Source organism: Odontesthes bonariensis, chromosome 4 (assembly GCF_027942865.1).
Source record: "Odontesthes bonariensis isolate fOdoBon6 chromosome 4, fOdoBon6.hap1, whole genome shotgun sequence".
NCBI classification, from domain to species: domain Eukaryota; kingdom Metazoa; phylum Chordata; class Actinopteri; order Atheriniformes; family Atherinopsidae; genus Odontesthes; species Odontesthes bonariensis.
In genome coordinates this window covers 27,745,203-27,759,477 of record NC_134509.1, presented here as the reverse complement: position 1 = coordinate 27,759,477, position 14,275 = coordinate 27,745,203, and the positions used below count along the sequence as shown (strand labels likewise).

General features: G+C 39.9%; 1 protein-coding gene across 1 annotated transcript; it reads left to right on the top strand.

The window, feature by feature from the left end:
• Positions 1-929: 929 nt before the first annotated feature.
• sid4 (secreted immunoglobulin domain 4) lies at positions 930-5,442 on the top strand. Its single transcript, XM_075464281.1, has 8 exons — positions 930-939; positions 1,334-1,480; positions 3,123-3,257; positions 4,166-4,338; positions 4,429-4,615; positions 4,691-4,870; positions 4,953-5,219; positions 5,329-5,442. The coding sequence occupies exons 1-8, from the start codon at positions 930-932 to the stop codon at positions 5,331-5,333; spliced, it is 1,104 nt and encodes a 367-aa protein (XP_075320396.1). The 3' UTR covers positions 5,334-5,442.
• The last annotated feature ends 8,833 nt before the right edge of the window (positions 5,443-14,275 follow it).

Below are 14,275 nucleotides of genomic sequence, written 5' to 3'. Positions count from 1 at the left end.
AATGGTGGTTTTAGGTGGTTTTAAGATGGTTTTAAAAGCAAGCCTATGATTACTCTGTAGGGTGTTTTTTACTTCCCTTGTATAGAACCTGTGCGCCATAGAACCACTCCTGGGCCCTGCAAAGCTTTTGGTTTCTTTCGTAATTGCTATCACTGAGCACTAAAATAATGGAAATAATTTAACTCACAAGAGACTTTCAAATTACTCTGTATTCTATACATACTGCATATCTTATTTTATATCTATAACAGGATCAGAATTCAGCAAATTGGTTGAATGCTGCTTTTGGCTGATCTTTCTTTATTTCAAAATTGATTCAAATTGACTTAATTCAGGATAAAAAATGTTTTTTTTAATTGAATGAACCAAAATAAAGCAGGAATATTGTACCCTTGTAGTACAGTGATGCTTAATTTTGTTTGAACATTTGAAAATTTGGCTGGAGAGTGATCACTTTCTGGATCACAGAATATATCTGGGAAGACTAAAGAGATAAAATCTGTTTTTCTGTTGCCTGACACACTGACAGATCAGTCAAAAAACACAAACCAACTCAAAAGTCCTCAGATAACTTTTGGCACATAGAAATGAGACAATAATTAGCTAAAAAATCTAATAGTCTGTGCTTCATACGTGACGAGCTTCCAGGCTGTATTTGAATTGGGGAAAAGGACAGTCGAAGGGTTAAAGGTTGAAAATGATAAGAGACGGACAAAGACAGAGAGGTTGTACACAGTAGGGACAGTAGGGCTGTTCTGTGCTCATCATGGACTTATCTCCCGTGATTCTGATCCTGTGCTCTCTACTATGTTCAGGTAATGAATATGATTTAATTTAAACAACAAATAAGAGTTTGTTCTCATGCTGCTTGTTTCGTCCCTCTGAAAGCTTCTCAGTTAGTTTATAGTCTGTTATATATACATTGAAGGATGTCAAAGGGTCAGTTAAAACAAAATTGTTTTAGAAAAAGATTAAAGCTGACCTAGAATCTCAATCTGCACTCTGTATATATAATCTACTCTGTTTTTTTCTCCCTTTTTATGAGCACAACAAATGTTTTTCATTAAGTGATTAAGTTGAACCAGTCCACTAAAATAGAAAAAAGTGTCTTTAAGTCTTTCATTCTGATAAATCTCCTTTTTTAAACATTTTTTTCACACTTGTTTTTTGACCGTGTCACACTACAGATCCATGTGGGAGTTTGTTCTGGTTGTCTGCTGTGGGGTGGTGTTTGTTTACATTGTATCTTACCCAGAGCTATCTAAAAGTTCACAGATTGATTATACATGTGTGCATTCTTGCACTTGTGTTTGATGACTGTTTTTCTGTGCAGTGGCTGGTCAGGCTCCAGTGGTCTCGGTGGAGCCCCGGTCTGCTACCGTGCGCCAGGGAGAGTCTATCAGCTTTCGGTGCCAAGTGAAGAGCACAGTACAACCGGTCCAAGTTGAGTGGAGTAAACCCAATAACCAGGCATTACCAGGTCAGGACCAAGCACATTACCACAAAATCACCGTTCACATAAAATCACCTACAGTCATCATGTGAAAGGACAGCACAGCTTCTTTCAATGGGTTGTGCACATCAGGATATGACAAAAAAATCATCTGGTTCTTACCAGGTCTTAAAATGCAACCTCAGATGAACAACATGTTACACCTTCTCATTAATTATTCAACAGAAAACTAAATTAAACTAAATCAAATTAAAAACTAACTAAATTCAGAGTGTTTAAAAAAACAAGTACACTCAGTAATTTGATTTCTTGTAGAAGCACATATTGCTGCTATATAGTGAGGAAGAATATTTGCCCAATCTTCTTTACAATGTTGCTTCAACTCGTTCAGGCTGCCAGGCATTTGTTTAGATGTCTGGACTTTGACTGGACCATTGCAACACCTGGATTCTTTTCTTTTTCAGATGTTCTGCTGTAGATTTGCTGCTGTGTTTGGGGTCATTGTCCTGTTGCGTGAGTCAATTTGAGCGAAGTTTCAGTGGTCAGAAAGATGGCCTCATATTTGACTGTAGAAAACTTTGGTATACAGAGGAGTTCATGGTTGACTTCATGATTGCAAGGTGTCCGGGTCCTGTGGCTGTAAAACAAGCCTAAATCATTAATCTTCCACAACTGTGCTTGACAGTTGGTATGAGGTGTTTCATATACAGTACTGTCTTGGTTTTCTCCAAATGTGGCACTGTGCAAGATGACCAAATATCTCCACTTTGTCTAGTGGTTTGTTCTTACTTTTCAAACCCGAGCTGTGCTGCCATGACAGATTTAGAGATAAAAGACTTTCTCCTGCAAGCCTTCTGAACAAGCCATATTTATTTATTCATCTAAAAGTCTTTTTCATCGTGAACTTTAACAAGTAACATACAAACTGAGGCTGTAGAGTCTGAGAAGTAGCTTTAGATTTCTTACAGTTTCCTGAGCATTGCACGGTCTGGGGTAAACTTGTTCATTGTCTTGTATGTTTTGCACTTGTGAATCATCTTTCTCACTGTGAAAATATGGACTCCAAATAGTTTGGAAATGGAACCATTCTCAGATTGATGGGAAGCACCAATTGCTTCTACAAGGTCTTTGCTGATGTCTTTTTTTCCTAAGCATTGTGACAACACATACCTGACTTCTACTAGATTTGCTCCCGTTTGCTTATAAATCCACTGCAGCTGATTAGCAGCACGTAGCTGCTATTTACCATCTTAATTTCAATGGAAGCAGTAAGGGTGGACTTTCACACACCGCTTCTTCGTGTTGGTTTAGCTTTTGTTCATGACATCCATCCATCCATCTATTTTCTATACCCGCTGAATCCGTCGGTCAGGTCGCGGGGGGGCTGGAGCCTATCCCAGCAGTCATCGGGCGAGAGGCGGGGTACACCCTGGACAGGTCACCAGTCCATCACAGGGCCTGTTCATGACATGTGATATGTAATTTGTTGTTCATTTGAGATTGTATTAAACTATTTCTAACATCTGGTAAAGAACTGATGGTTTTCTTTAAATCCATAATGTTCTGATATATAAAAACCTTAGAATTGAAAGCAGGTATACTCCCTTTTTTTTCTTCTATACAACTGTTTATCTGTGAGGTCTAACTGAACTCTCTTGTTTTCATCTAGACAATGTAAAAATTGGTCCTGACGGGTCCGTGTTGACAATTGCTAATGCTCGACCTGGAAACCATGGCCAATACCGCTGTGTGGCTGTCAGCTCTGCCGGCCGCAGCTCTGCCAATGCTATGCTGAACGTCAAACGTGAGCTTTGTGTTCACCACTAACTTTTTCCTCACGTTGGTGTGTGCAGTGAACAAACTGTCAAATCTAGGCTACCTCAGAGAAAATATAATGCATAACCCATTTTATTGGGGTGTTATTTGTTGCCACCACAGGTAGTTATTGGAAAAAAGATGCTATAATCAATTGTATTTGACATACAGAGCACCAAAAAGCAAATAAACATGGTTAACATAGGGGTTGTGAGCTTAACTTAGAAAGTTCAAGATCACAAGAAAGCTCCAGAGCCAGGTGTGTTCCAGAGTAAGAAGAGGGTGAAATGATACCTTCCATTTGCCAAATATCCTGTAACCTGCTCCAAACTAATTGTTGGATGTTTAACACTTGTTTTTTGTGTTCTTTTATTCTAGGAACACATCCCCTATTGTTTTATGACTGATTTGATTGGTACCAACCAGTGTTTCAAAGCTTCCAGTGTAGTCAGTGGATATCCCATGAGGCAAAATACATTTTTGGGCCATGACAGCAAAATAAACGCAGATAAATTAAACAGGCTGAGGCTGTCTTCTCAAAAAAAGATACCAATGGGTAATTTCTTCATGCAAGCAACAACAACCTACAATTCCCTTAAAAAAACATGTTACTTCCAGTGGTCGTGAAAGCAACTGCATGTGTAGTGCAAAGAAAAATTAGGACATAATTGTGACGGTGGTAGTAGAAGGTTTTAGTTCTAACCCTGATGTTTGTTTTAATCCTAACCAAGTAGTTTGGAATACAAAAAAAAATGTTATTAGCCATACAAACAACTTATTAGTTGTTTTGATTGGAGGACTTGATGGACTGGACTCAATTGCATTCAAATTCTGCTCAAACTTGCTAGGTTGATACGAGTCAGACTATAAATGAAAGCATTACCATCTTTCTCTCAGATTCTCCTAAAGTACGCCTGACACCAGCAGGGCCCCTGCGGGCCAGGGTGGGTGACTCTTTGTCAGTGGAATGTCGCGCCACAGGCAGGCCACGCCCCACATTGGCCTGGAAACGCCAAGGCTCCACCTTCCAACTGGTTACCACAGAGACAAATGATGTCAAAACTATAAAGGTGAAACACTAACTCAAGCACAGGTTGTTCTTGAATCAATTTCCACATTGAGAAAAATGCCTAAAACATGATATTTGACTGTTTTCTCAGTGGAATGCCCTACGTCCAGAGGACTCAGGAGTGTATATTTGCCAGGCTGAGAACAATGAGGGTATTTCAGAAGTCAAAATTCAGGTCCATGTTGATGGCCCACCAGGAGCACCTGTGGCTTCGGTGAACACTGCAGAAATGACGGTGGTGGAAGGGCAAATAGTCACAATGGAGTGCCAGGCCAGTGGTAAGATGTCTGTGTGGTTGTGTTATGAGTATCTTTTATTTCTGCTCCCATTTCTCAAATTTCATTTCCTTTCAGGTTCCCCTCCTCCTGTCATCAGCTGGTCCAAGCTACGAGCACCATTGCCATGGAAACACACAATGGCTAATGGAGTTCTGACAATCACCAGCGTGGGGCGCCAAGACTCGGGGGAGTACATCTGTAATGCAACCAACATAAATGGCTACAGTGAGGCGTACACGCAGATAGAGGTTGAGTGTGAGTGGACACACATGTCAAACACCCACAGATTCTCTGTCTCTCCTCAAGTTGAGATTAATGGTGTTTTTTCTTCACGCAGCCCCTCCGTACGCCACCTGCCTGCCTGACCAGGTGAGGCTCCGGCCCGGAGACGCCCTGCTGGTGCAGTGCCTTGCCCACGGCTCTCATCCCATGCAGTTCACGTGGAGCCGGGTGGGCAGGGGCAACTTATCTGCTGGAGCAGAGACCACAAAAGATGGAAAGCTGCTGATAGCCCATGTTAAACTGAGCGACAGCGGAACATACAAATGTGTGGCCAGCAATCACATTGGTTCCAGTGAGGCATTGGCAAAAGTCATTATCAAAGGTGAGAGGCTGTTTAGGATTGGTTATTTAAAGTGCATTAAAGTGAATGTTCTATTTTGTGTTTCTTTCACTGTCTAATCTTGTTTCTTTTGTCTGTTTTATCTTTACAGCTTAAAACAACCTGGTCGGACAAAAATAGAAATCATGCAAGGAAAATCATATTTAATGAATTAATCTGTTTCGATGTATGCCATGCTGCTGCTCCTTGAACTCTTGGAATTATGGCGCACAGGTTAATTATGTACTTTTAAAGGGGAATTGATACTCTGGAACTCTGTCACTAACATCTAACATTAAACTTGTGGGAGTTTTTATTCTTTGCGTGAATTACATTAATTATTTATTATTTCCTTCTTTAATTTCCTTTGCTACACCGTAGTTCAATAGTAAAAACAAAAAAAAAATGTAGAGGAAAACAAACAAGAATCTAATCTTGAATAAAACTCTTTGAGATCATGACATCAACATGAAAAGCTCTAATCTTTGAAAACAGAATAAAAAAGATAGCGTGGTGTAACATGAAAATTTATGTCGTTCTCATGTTTTCCTGACCTGAGCTTAGCTGCCGACTACTGGTCATAAAAGGTGTATTTCATTATGTGCAAAATACAGCAGTTCTTTTCCATACGTTTTTTTCCATGACAGTTTCTAATGTGTGATGTTCTTTGCTCCCTTGAGACAAAGCACACATAACAGTCATCATCCATTTCTTTGGGGGATGGTGGGTGAAAGAGTAATGGGTCTAAATTGGATAAGCAGCAGGGAGCCAGGAACAATGTTGTTTTGTTCCCAAACTGCCTGTGTTACAGTGCATGGCCAGTTCATCCAAATAATGTCTAGTTTAAAGTCCGCTGTGACGTTTGTGGAGATGTAAGGACTTCATTGTTGTGAGCAGAAATTCCAAGATTAAGCACCACAAAATCAACATACTATCTAATCTCATTTTGTAATGTTGATTTTCATTTTTTTTAATGTTTAGATTTTTTTTTATAAACAACCAAACAAAAACAACAACAGAAACAACAATAGAAGCAAAACAAGTACATAAAGAGTAGTGGTGAAACGGGGAGCATCTGGACCTGTACCAGCAAGTTTTTAGGTACAGTTTCTACATGCAAGCCTTCCGGCTACTGAACTGCTGATTACCGAACACTTTGCTCACCCACCAGAAGTGCTCATCACACCCTTCTGCAACACAGACTGTTTTCACGAATTAAAAATTGTATTTATATTTGACTTCTACAGTATCATACTTCTATATGTTATCTTTTTTTTTTTTTTTAGTTTTAAGCGTAACATTTGCTTTTAGTATTTGTTCTGAATGTGTAATATTTGAGGGGGCTCAAAGTCCAAGAATATCATTATTAGTAATGACATTTCACTATTTCCTGCAAACGACAATAAAACTTGAAACAGCTCATAAACAGAAGAACCTCTTCTCATGCCCCCAGTGTCCCAGTACGAACATCTCAAGACAACATTGACAGAATGGAAATGGAATACAAAATGACCAAGAGCTAAATTAAACAAATGAAAGGGATAACAGGAGTTTAACTGATGTTAAACCAGAGCATCAATCCACAGTCATTTCTTTTACCACATGGTGGCAATATATTGCTTTGAGACACACATATATTTCCCCTCAGGCCAAATAAGCAATCTGAGCTGCCACACTCTTAACAAATGGAGGGACAGATGCAGAGCACAGTCAAGGTTTTTTTTCCAGACGACCACATGCCACCCTCATGTTTATAAATGGCGGAAACCTTTGGCTGATCACAGCGCCCCCAGTGCATGGGACCGTCACCATGCACTGAACAAAGTCCTGTTTGGCCAAACAAATGTGTTGCAACAAGTGTGCCCCAATAGTTGAGCTTTTACACAACATCTGAAGCAGCTCTGCCTATATTAGGTGCTATGTCCCCTATAAAGGTTTGTGGTCACAGCATAGGGTTGAACAGTGAGCTGCCATTTCCGAAGCTGCTGCCAGAACAAATCCTCTATCTGTATGTGTCTGTGGCCTCCCTCGCAAAGCCTCCATGGAGAACTTAGTTTTACCCTTTCCACTAGTCTTTACTCCATCTTTACAGGCACTTCAAAGCTAGTGAGGAAACATCTGCCCCCTGTCACCTCAATCCACCCCCTCACTTCTCAGACAGCTGAAGGAAAGAGGAAAATACAAGCGGGAGATCCACATTCATTGTTAAATTAGAATTATAAAAAGCCTTTGAGTTGGAACAGGGAAGATTAATGTATCAATGGAGAGGAAACACTAATTCATGAAATCTGATCCAGCTCTCTCTGTGTGTATCACTTTGTATACATATTAACTCGACATGGATTATGGTCTCTTACGGAGCCTCGTATAAACAGAAAGACTCCAGATGACGTCCCAGAAAAGGGATGTGCGCACACACTCACACAGACAGTTTGTCACAATTTCAGAAACATTACAATAATTTAGATAGCAGTAAGACTAGGCAGTAGCTCTATATTGGCACTGGATAACATGTTTATGTTAGGCTTAAGAGGTAAGGAGAAGGGAAAAACAAACACATAGCCTGTATCAGCACACAAGGGCAGTTAAATACTCCTTCCTCATCACTGAAACATTTAGTTTTTGATGAGGACCAGAGCAATGTCCCAGCAGTAATAACACAGTCAAACCTGATCATTCAGGAAGTAACCACTGAGGTGAGAGTTTCCCCAGGAAGCGATAAGTTGAAGGGGGGGCACCTACCAACTCTGTTGCTGTGGGTTTCCACCTGGTGAAGTCGGATAAGCTGTGGCGGGGCACTATATAGAAACAACAGTTTACTCAGGACATAGGAAGGGAGGCTGATGGGGGTGATATTGTTTCCAGTTCCTGTGCTGTGTTGGCTGCTGAACTGAGATGAATACCAGAATGCAAATTATCACAACTCTGTCTGATCTCACAATGTGTCAGTAAAACGTTCCAGTTCCTAACTTTTCAGTAATAATATGCCCCATTTGCTAATCTCTATAATCATTTCAAATACAGTACTTCTAAAAAGTCTTGATTTACCCCCTCATTCTTTATATTTTGCTTCCAAAAAGCGAGACTTTCTTGTCACCATTTAAAGTGGTCTTGAGCAATAGTTACGCAATAGTTTCAGAGAAATGTTTTTGTTTGTATGTCAAGCTACTTAACACTGACCTGGGATTTATTCAAGCATTAAAAAGCCACCTAACCTGAGAGATTAACCAGTTTTGTGCGTACAGACAACTTACGAAAGAACCACATTTTCCTGGCAATATCTGAAGGAAAGAGGGTGGTGCAAAACTTTCTCTGCACTGTAAGTGAACTGAAATACTGTCAGAAGAAGAGTCAGTGTTTGGTTACGAAAGGGCTGTTATTAGCCAGGGCTATGAAAAAAAGATAGTTGGCAGATGGCAACAAGAAGGGTCCAACCACCACCAACGCTGCAAGCTCTTAGCATGTAAAACATGGAGTGAGAGAAATGAACAAAAAGCACTTTACAACTTTTGACCAACGATTTAAAGCACACTGGAGATCAACAGCTAGCAAAAGGCCTCCTGCTGGTGTTGCAAAAAGTTTCAAAATATATCAAAACATTTTTCCTAATTTGGACTGACTTTACAAAGGAGAAGAACAATAACAAAACAATCTGAAGCTAACTTCATAGCTTCAAAAGGTGAAGTTATCTTTCTTTTTTCTGGCACATTAATGAGGACATACTAACTCCAAATACAGTCTGCCAGCTGTGCTAGTAACACACACACGTTGATTATGAAATCAAGAAATCTAGCACTCTGCCTCAAACAAGTCAGCCGGAAGCTTATCTGGATGTTAGCTTATTGATTTACCAAAGGTAAAACCCTCACCTAATATTAATATAGCAAGTTACATCACTGACAGGGGATTGCAAACGTAACAGCAACGATCCAAAAGGGGCACTACTGGAAGAAACCTACACCGAAGTGATTTAGAAAAGTAGCTATACTTGTGTTACAGATCAACTACAGGAGCTGAGGGGAAGAGGCTTTAGGTAATGGAACTCAACATCAGAGAAGAGCTAAGAGCATGTCAATGATACCATCTTTATTTTACACTATGCAGGCCATGACATGATTGGCTGATGGTCTCAGTGACTAACAGGAACCCTGATAACAATATTCTGATACAATCGGTTTTTACCAGTTTGTACCAAAGCTTGAGTGCGTGTTGTGAGCTTCAACACTCTGCTGCTTTAGCTTTTTCAATTTTTAGTAGCGGTGATCTAAGTGTTTTACTTCACACCTTTAATGACACTGATGCAAAACAAGCTTCAGCTTGTTATATAGCCTTCGCTATTTGGTAAGTGTGAATGTTTTGCTGTTTCCGGCACCAGCAAGACACACAGTCAGCAAGGTGACATAGCACTGAAAAAAAATCTATGCAAATTCCACCACAACAGGACCTTTAAGATGCTTGTAAACATGTTTGTCTCAGCAAAATCATGAGAATTTAGCTTCTTAAAACCAGGCCAAGACAACCAGAATCACTCCTGCATGTATACTCTCAACTAGATACAAATGAGCATTGGCGCTCTGTACATGCTCTAAAGTTGAATCTTCCATCCATCCATCCATTTTCTATACCCGCTTAATCCGTCGGTCGGGTCGCTGGAGCCTATCCCAGCAGTCATTGGGCGAGAGGCGGGGTACACCCTGGACAGGTCGCCAGTCCATCACAGGGCCACACAGAGACAAACGAGACAAACAACCACACACACACACGCTCACACTCACTCCTAAGGACAATTTTAGAGACACCAATTAACCTAACATGCATGTTTTTGGACAGTGGGAGGAAGCCGGAGTACCCCGGAGAGAACCCACACATACATGGGGAGAACATTAAAGTTGAATCTTTTATATATTTTTGTAAAAACAGTAAAGTGTAAATGTATATCAATACAGTTGGATTTCAAGTCAGTTGACTATGGGCAAGAGAAAATCAGCCCATTAAGATCACGTGTCAACTTGTGGTCTCTGTGGTCAGACAGTCATATCGATTTTTTTTGACTGCAGTGTCATCTGACAAAAGCACCATTCACCACCCAAATAACTTAAAGACAATGTCTGTGCAGATAATTCAGCTGTGTTTACAATGATCTCCCACAAAACAAACAAACACAAAATAAAAACAACCTTCATCCATCTGGGAGGAGATCCCGCAAATTCAGGGCATACTCAGAACATGCTGGCTGGAGGGATTATACATCCCTTCTGGCCTGGCAACACCCTGGGATCTCCCAGGATAAGCTGCAGAGTGCAGCTGGGATCAGGGATGTCTGGCTTTCCCTTCCGGACCTGTTGCCTTCACAACCTGACCTCAGATAAGCGGAAGATAATAAATGTATGGATGGACTGATGACGGGATGATCTCCCTTAGGGAAAGTCAGAAGAAGCAGAATGTCTTGAACATTTACACACACAGTCTACAGAATAGCAGCGAATCCCCCTTCTGCGCCTTTTTACTGGTACAAGGACAGTGGTCCAGTTAAATAATTAAGTCTCAAGCTGTAACTATAGCTCGTCTCAACTCGCTCGCATGGCAACGTGTTGGAGTGTTCAGTCCCTAGCTAATCAGGTTTTGAGAAGCTATATTTCATACTATTTTTGTCAGACTAACATGTTTACATGCATTTCAAAAGTATGTTTTTTTTTTTATTAATACAATAATTTGTAATGTTTGATGTAAAGCTACTTTGGATGTTAGGACTCCCTGGTAGAAGAGACTCTTAGTCTCAATGGGACAATCCTGGCTAAATAAAGGAAAATAAAAAAAATGTGTACCTGTCTGAGACCTGTTTCAGTAACAGTGGAGCAAATGGCAATAATGGTTTAACTAGGATTTGTAGGACCCTAAACAATTGTTCACCTGTTGTTGATAACAGTTACGTATGTTCTTGAATAAGAAAACTGAGATTCATTTGGAAGCTGTGCTTATTGTAATGACTGGGGGTGGAGTTAATATGAGCAAATGGAGGAAAGTCCCCAGTGCAGGCAGGACAGAGAAAAGGAAAGAAAAAGGAAAAAGCACACTTAACGTGATAATAAGCATGTCAAAGAAGAAGAATTTTAGTGTCTACCTCTTTTATCTAATCAATTTTGATCAAATAAAAAGAGTGAGCAGGGTCATTTCCTTTGCTCAGTCATCACAGATCTCCAGCTCACACAGGAACACATGTTTACATTAAATACAATGGTTACAGGTGACAGCTCATAATGGCCCTCCTCTTCTTCAGTATCACCCAGCAGTGGCTGATGTATTGTTGAAAGAGAAAAAAGTGAAGAACAGTTTCTGCTTTTTGCAAGGCACCATATGTACAAACCAGTGTCAGGATGTCCTGTGATCACGGTACTCACTTCTTCATTCCGAACTAACCACATTAAAGGCTATCTTCAGTGCTCACAGTGTACAGATGCTTTCATTACCTCTCAGTTTTTCCTGTGCTGCATGATATCCATACATCTAAAACTGATGCACGCTTAGCATTATTTAACGTTTGAGCTATCTTAGCCACAGCTGTGTGTATCTGTGTTTATATCTTGGTGGATGTGGTATCACCATGAAACCGCTTAAGTTGCACTTCTGGTAAAAATACAGGGTACAAAAGCAGAATTAAGAGGGAGTTGCGCAGACTGATCAACACAGTTTAGCACAACATGTCCACTGCATCACGGTCTTCTACTTGTTAAAGACATAAACAGGTCTATGTTGTTTATTTTGTGTACATTAAAAACTTAAACGACCACTTTTTGTGTTACATAGTACTTACAGAATGAAAAAGTATTGAAATAATGTTTTTGAAAACTAAAGTGTAAGTCAACGCCATAATGATCATTATTTTCTTTTCGGTTATTACAGTTATAAATCAGTAAACTAGTGGTTTTGCTGTTCCCTTCCCTATGATATATCGACACATTAAAAAAGGATTTATCATTTTCCCACAACAGGTCACTGACAGCATATAAACTGGATAAAATAAATTAAATATCAGAAGGGTCAGAGTCAAATAAGTAGCATCTTTGTATCCTCTAGTTTTATTAGGGAGTGTTTTGTTTTAATCAGGATATAGATAACAAACAGAAGGTAAATGGAAAAAACACGAGACAGGGTTTAAAATAAAGACAGAAAGGTGATAGTAGAAGTAAAGCGGACATGAGATGAAGAGAACTGAGTGTGGTAGCTGAGTGGGGGTTGACAGTTTCAGTCTCAGTTGCTCTCACAGGCTGGTGGAAAATAAAATAGCATGCTTGGGAGTGTATTTCAGGAAGTCAAAAGCAACTGCAGCAGTGGTATTACAATCCATTCACTCTGTCTCCATCTGGAAATTCTGGCTTTTAGGAGTGTGTGCGCCAGCAGATCTGGGCACTGACGTTTCAACAGCTGTTTGTATTATAGCTTTAGATTTTTCCACCATACTGCTGTGATGTAATAGAGAGGTAATTTCTTCATATACTGTGCCACAGCACTGAATCCTGCTTTAAACTTGGAGAAAAGCTTACAAAATAATAGATAAATAAAAAAAAAAGGATTGTTGAATTCTTCTTTCAAAGTACATGTACTTCTGAGGCATTGACAGATTAGGCGTGTTTCCTTGGAACTGCTTCCAAAATCTCATGACCCACGGGTTGGCCTTCAACTCTAACTTTCAACAACAATGATTTACAGTAGTGTCCATTCTTTGATTGTACCCAGACTATTGGTGTATCTTTCAAACTTCTTTAGGAAATAAGCCAGGTTTGCCTGTGAAAGCAAACATGTTCTGGAGCAGAGCTTCTAAATCTAACAACTGAGAATAAAAAAACAGCAAGCATCGGGTTTTATCAGTTATACAAGATCTGATGCTCTGGTGCTGACTTTACCTCATACTTCCCTTTTGGCTCACATAGGAAAACCATAAATGCTGGGTTTGCATAGTTGTCATGGAAACTTGTTTTACTGTGAGGCAAATATTTGATATGATCGTAGGCAATGCCCCTTTTGGACATGATTTAGCTATGAGCCCATGATATCTTTGAGAACTAAAAAGATAACATAAATACATCAGTCTATAGCCTCAGTGCTGCAAAACAATAAAGATATGAATCATTTTGCATGAATGCAACTGGTTTATATGTTTTGAAAATCAATGTTGGCCTTAATTATCGATATGTTAAAGGGATAATTCAGTTGTTCAATATTGCATCTTTAGCTCGATGTTCCGTTTAGAGCTAACAGGGCTCTACATATCTGTTCACAGGCTGAACTGAAATCCAATGTTCCTTTGTTTTAGTAAAGTGAGAACCTGAGCAGAGTGAGACTTTATTTAATGTGTTTAAACACTTTCACAAGCCTTACTATACACCACTTACCAATATTATATCTGAAAGGCTTCCTTTATATTCAAGTTAAAGTATATGTTTGGGCATTTCTGAGACTTTAGAAGAAAATGGGACAAGTACTGTTCTGTTTAGTTTCATTCAGCATGGTTACATGCACAGCTGAATCCAGCTACAGTTAGAGCTCGATGTGGACATGCACAGGAGTGGACGGGAGCTAAAGACCAAAGTGTGTCCGATGCTGTGACGGCCCACAGTGATTGATCCACAACCGCATTATCTGAGACGTTCGATATTACATGACTTTTGCAAATATGTTTACATGCGTTTTAAAAGTTCAGTTTTGCACAGGCAAAAACAATCATTAGTTTATTTCTATCCACCCAACCCTCTCAATCGCGTTCACGGTCGCGGAGGACTGAAGCCTATTTTAGCTGCCATTGGGTGAAAGGCAGGGTACACCCTGGACAAATTGCCAGGCCTCGTAGAGACAAATCACTCATTCCCAGAATCACCAATTGATCTAACAAGGAAGTTTTCGGACTGTGTAAAGAACTAGGAGTACCCATACATGCACAAGTTGAACATGCAAACTCCGCAGAAAAGCCTTGATTTGCACTGGGCATGTTCTTGCTACGAATCAACAATGTTATCTACCACACTGTGTGTAACACTTGCCTGTTGTGTTGTCAGCAATGTGGT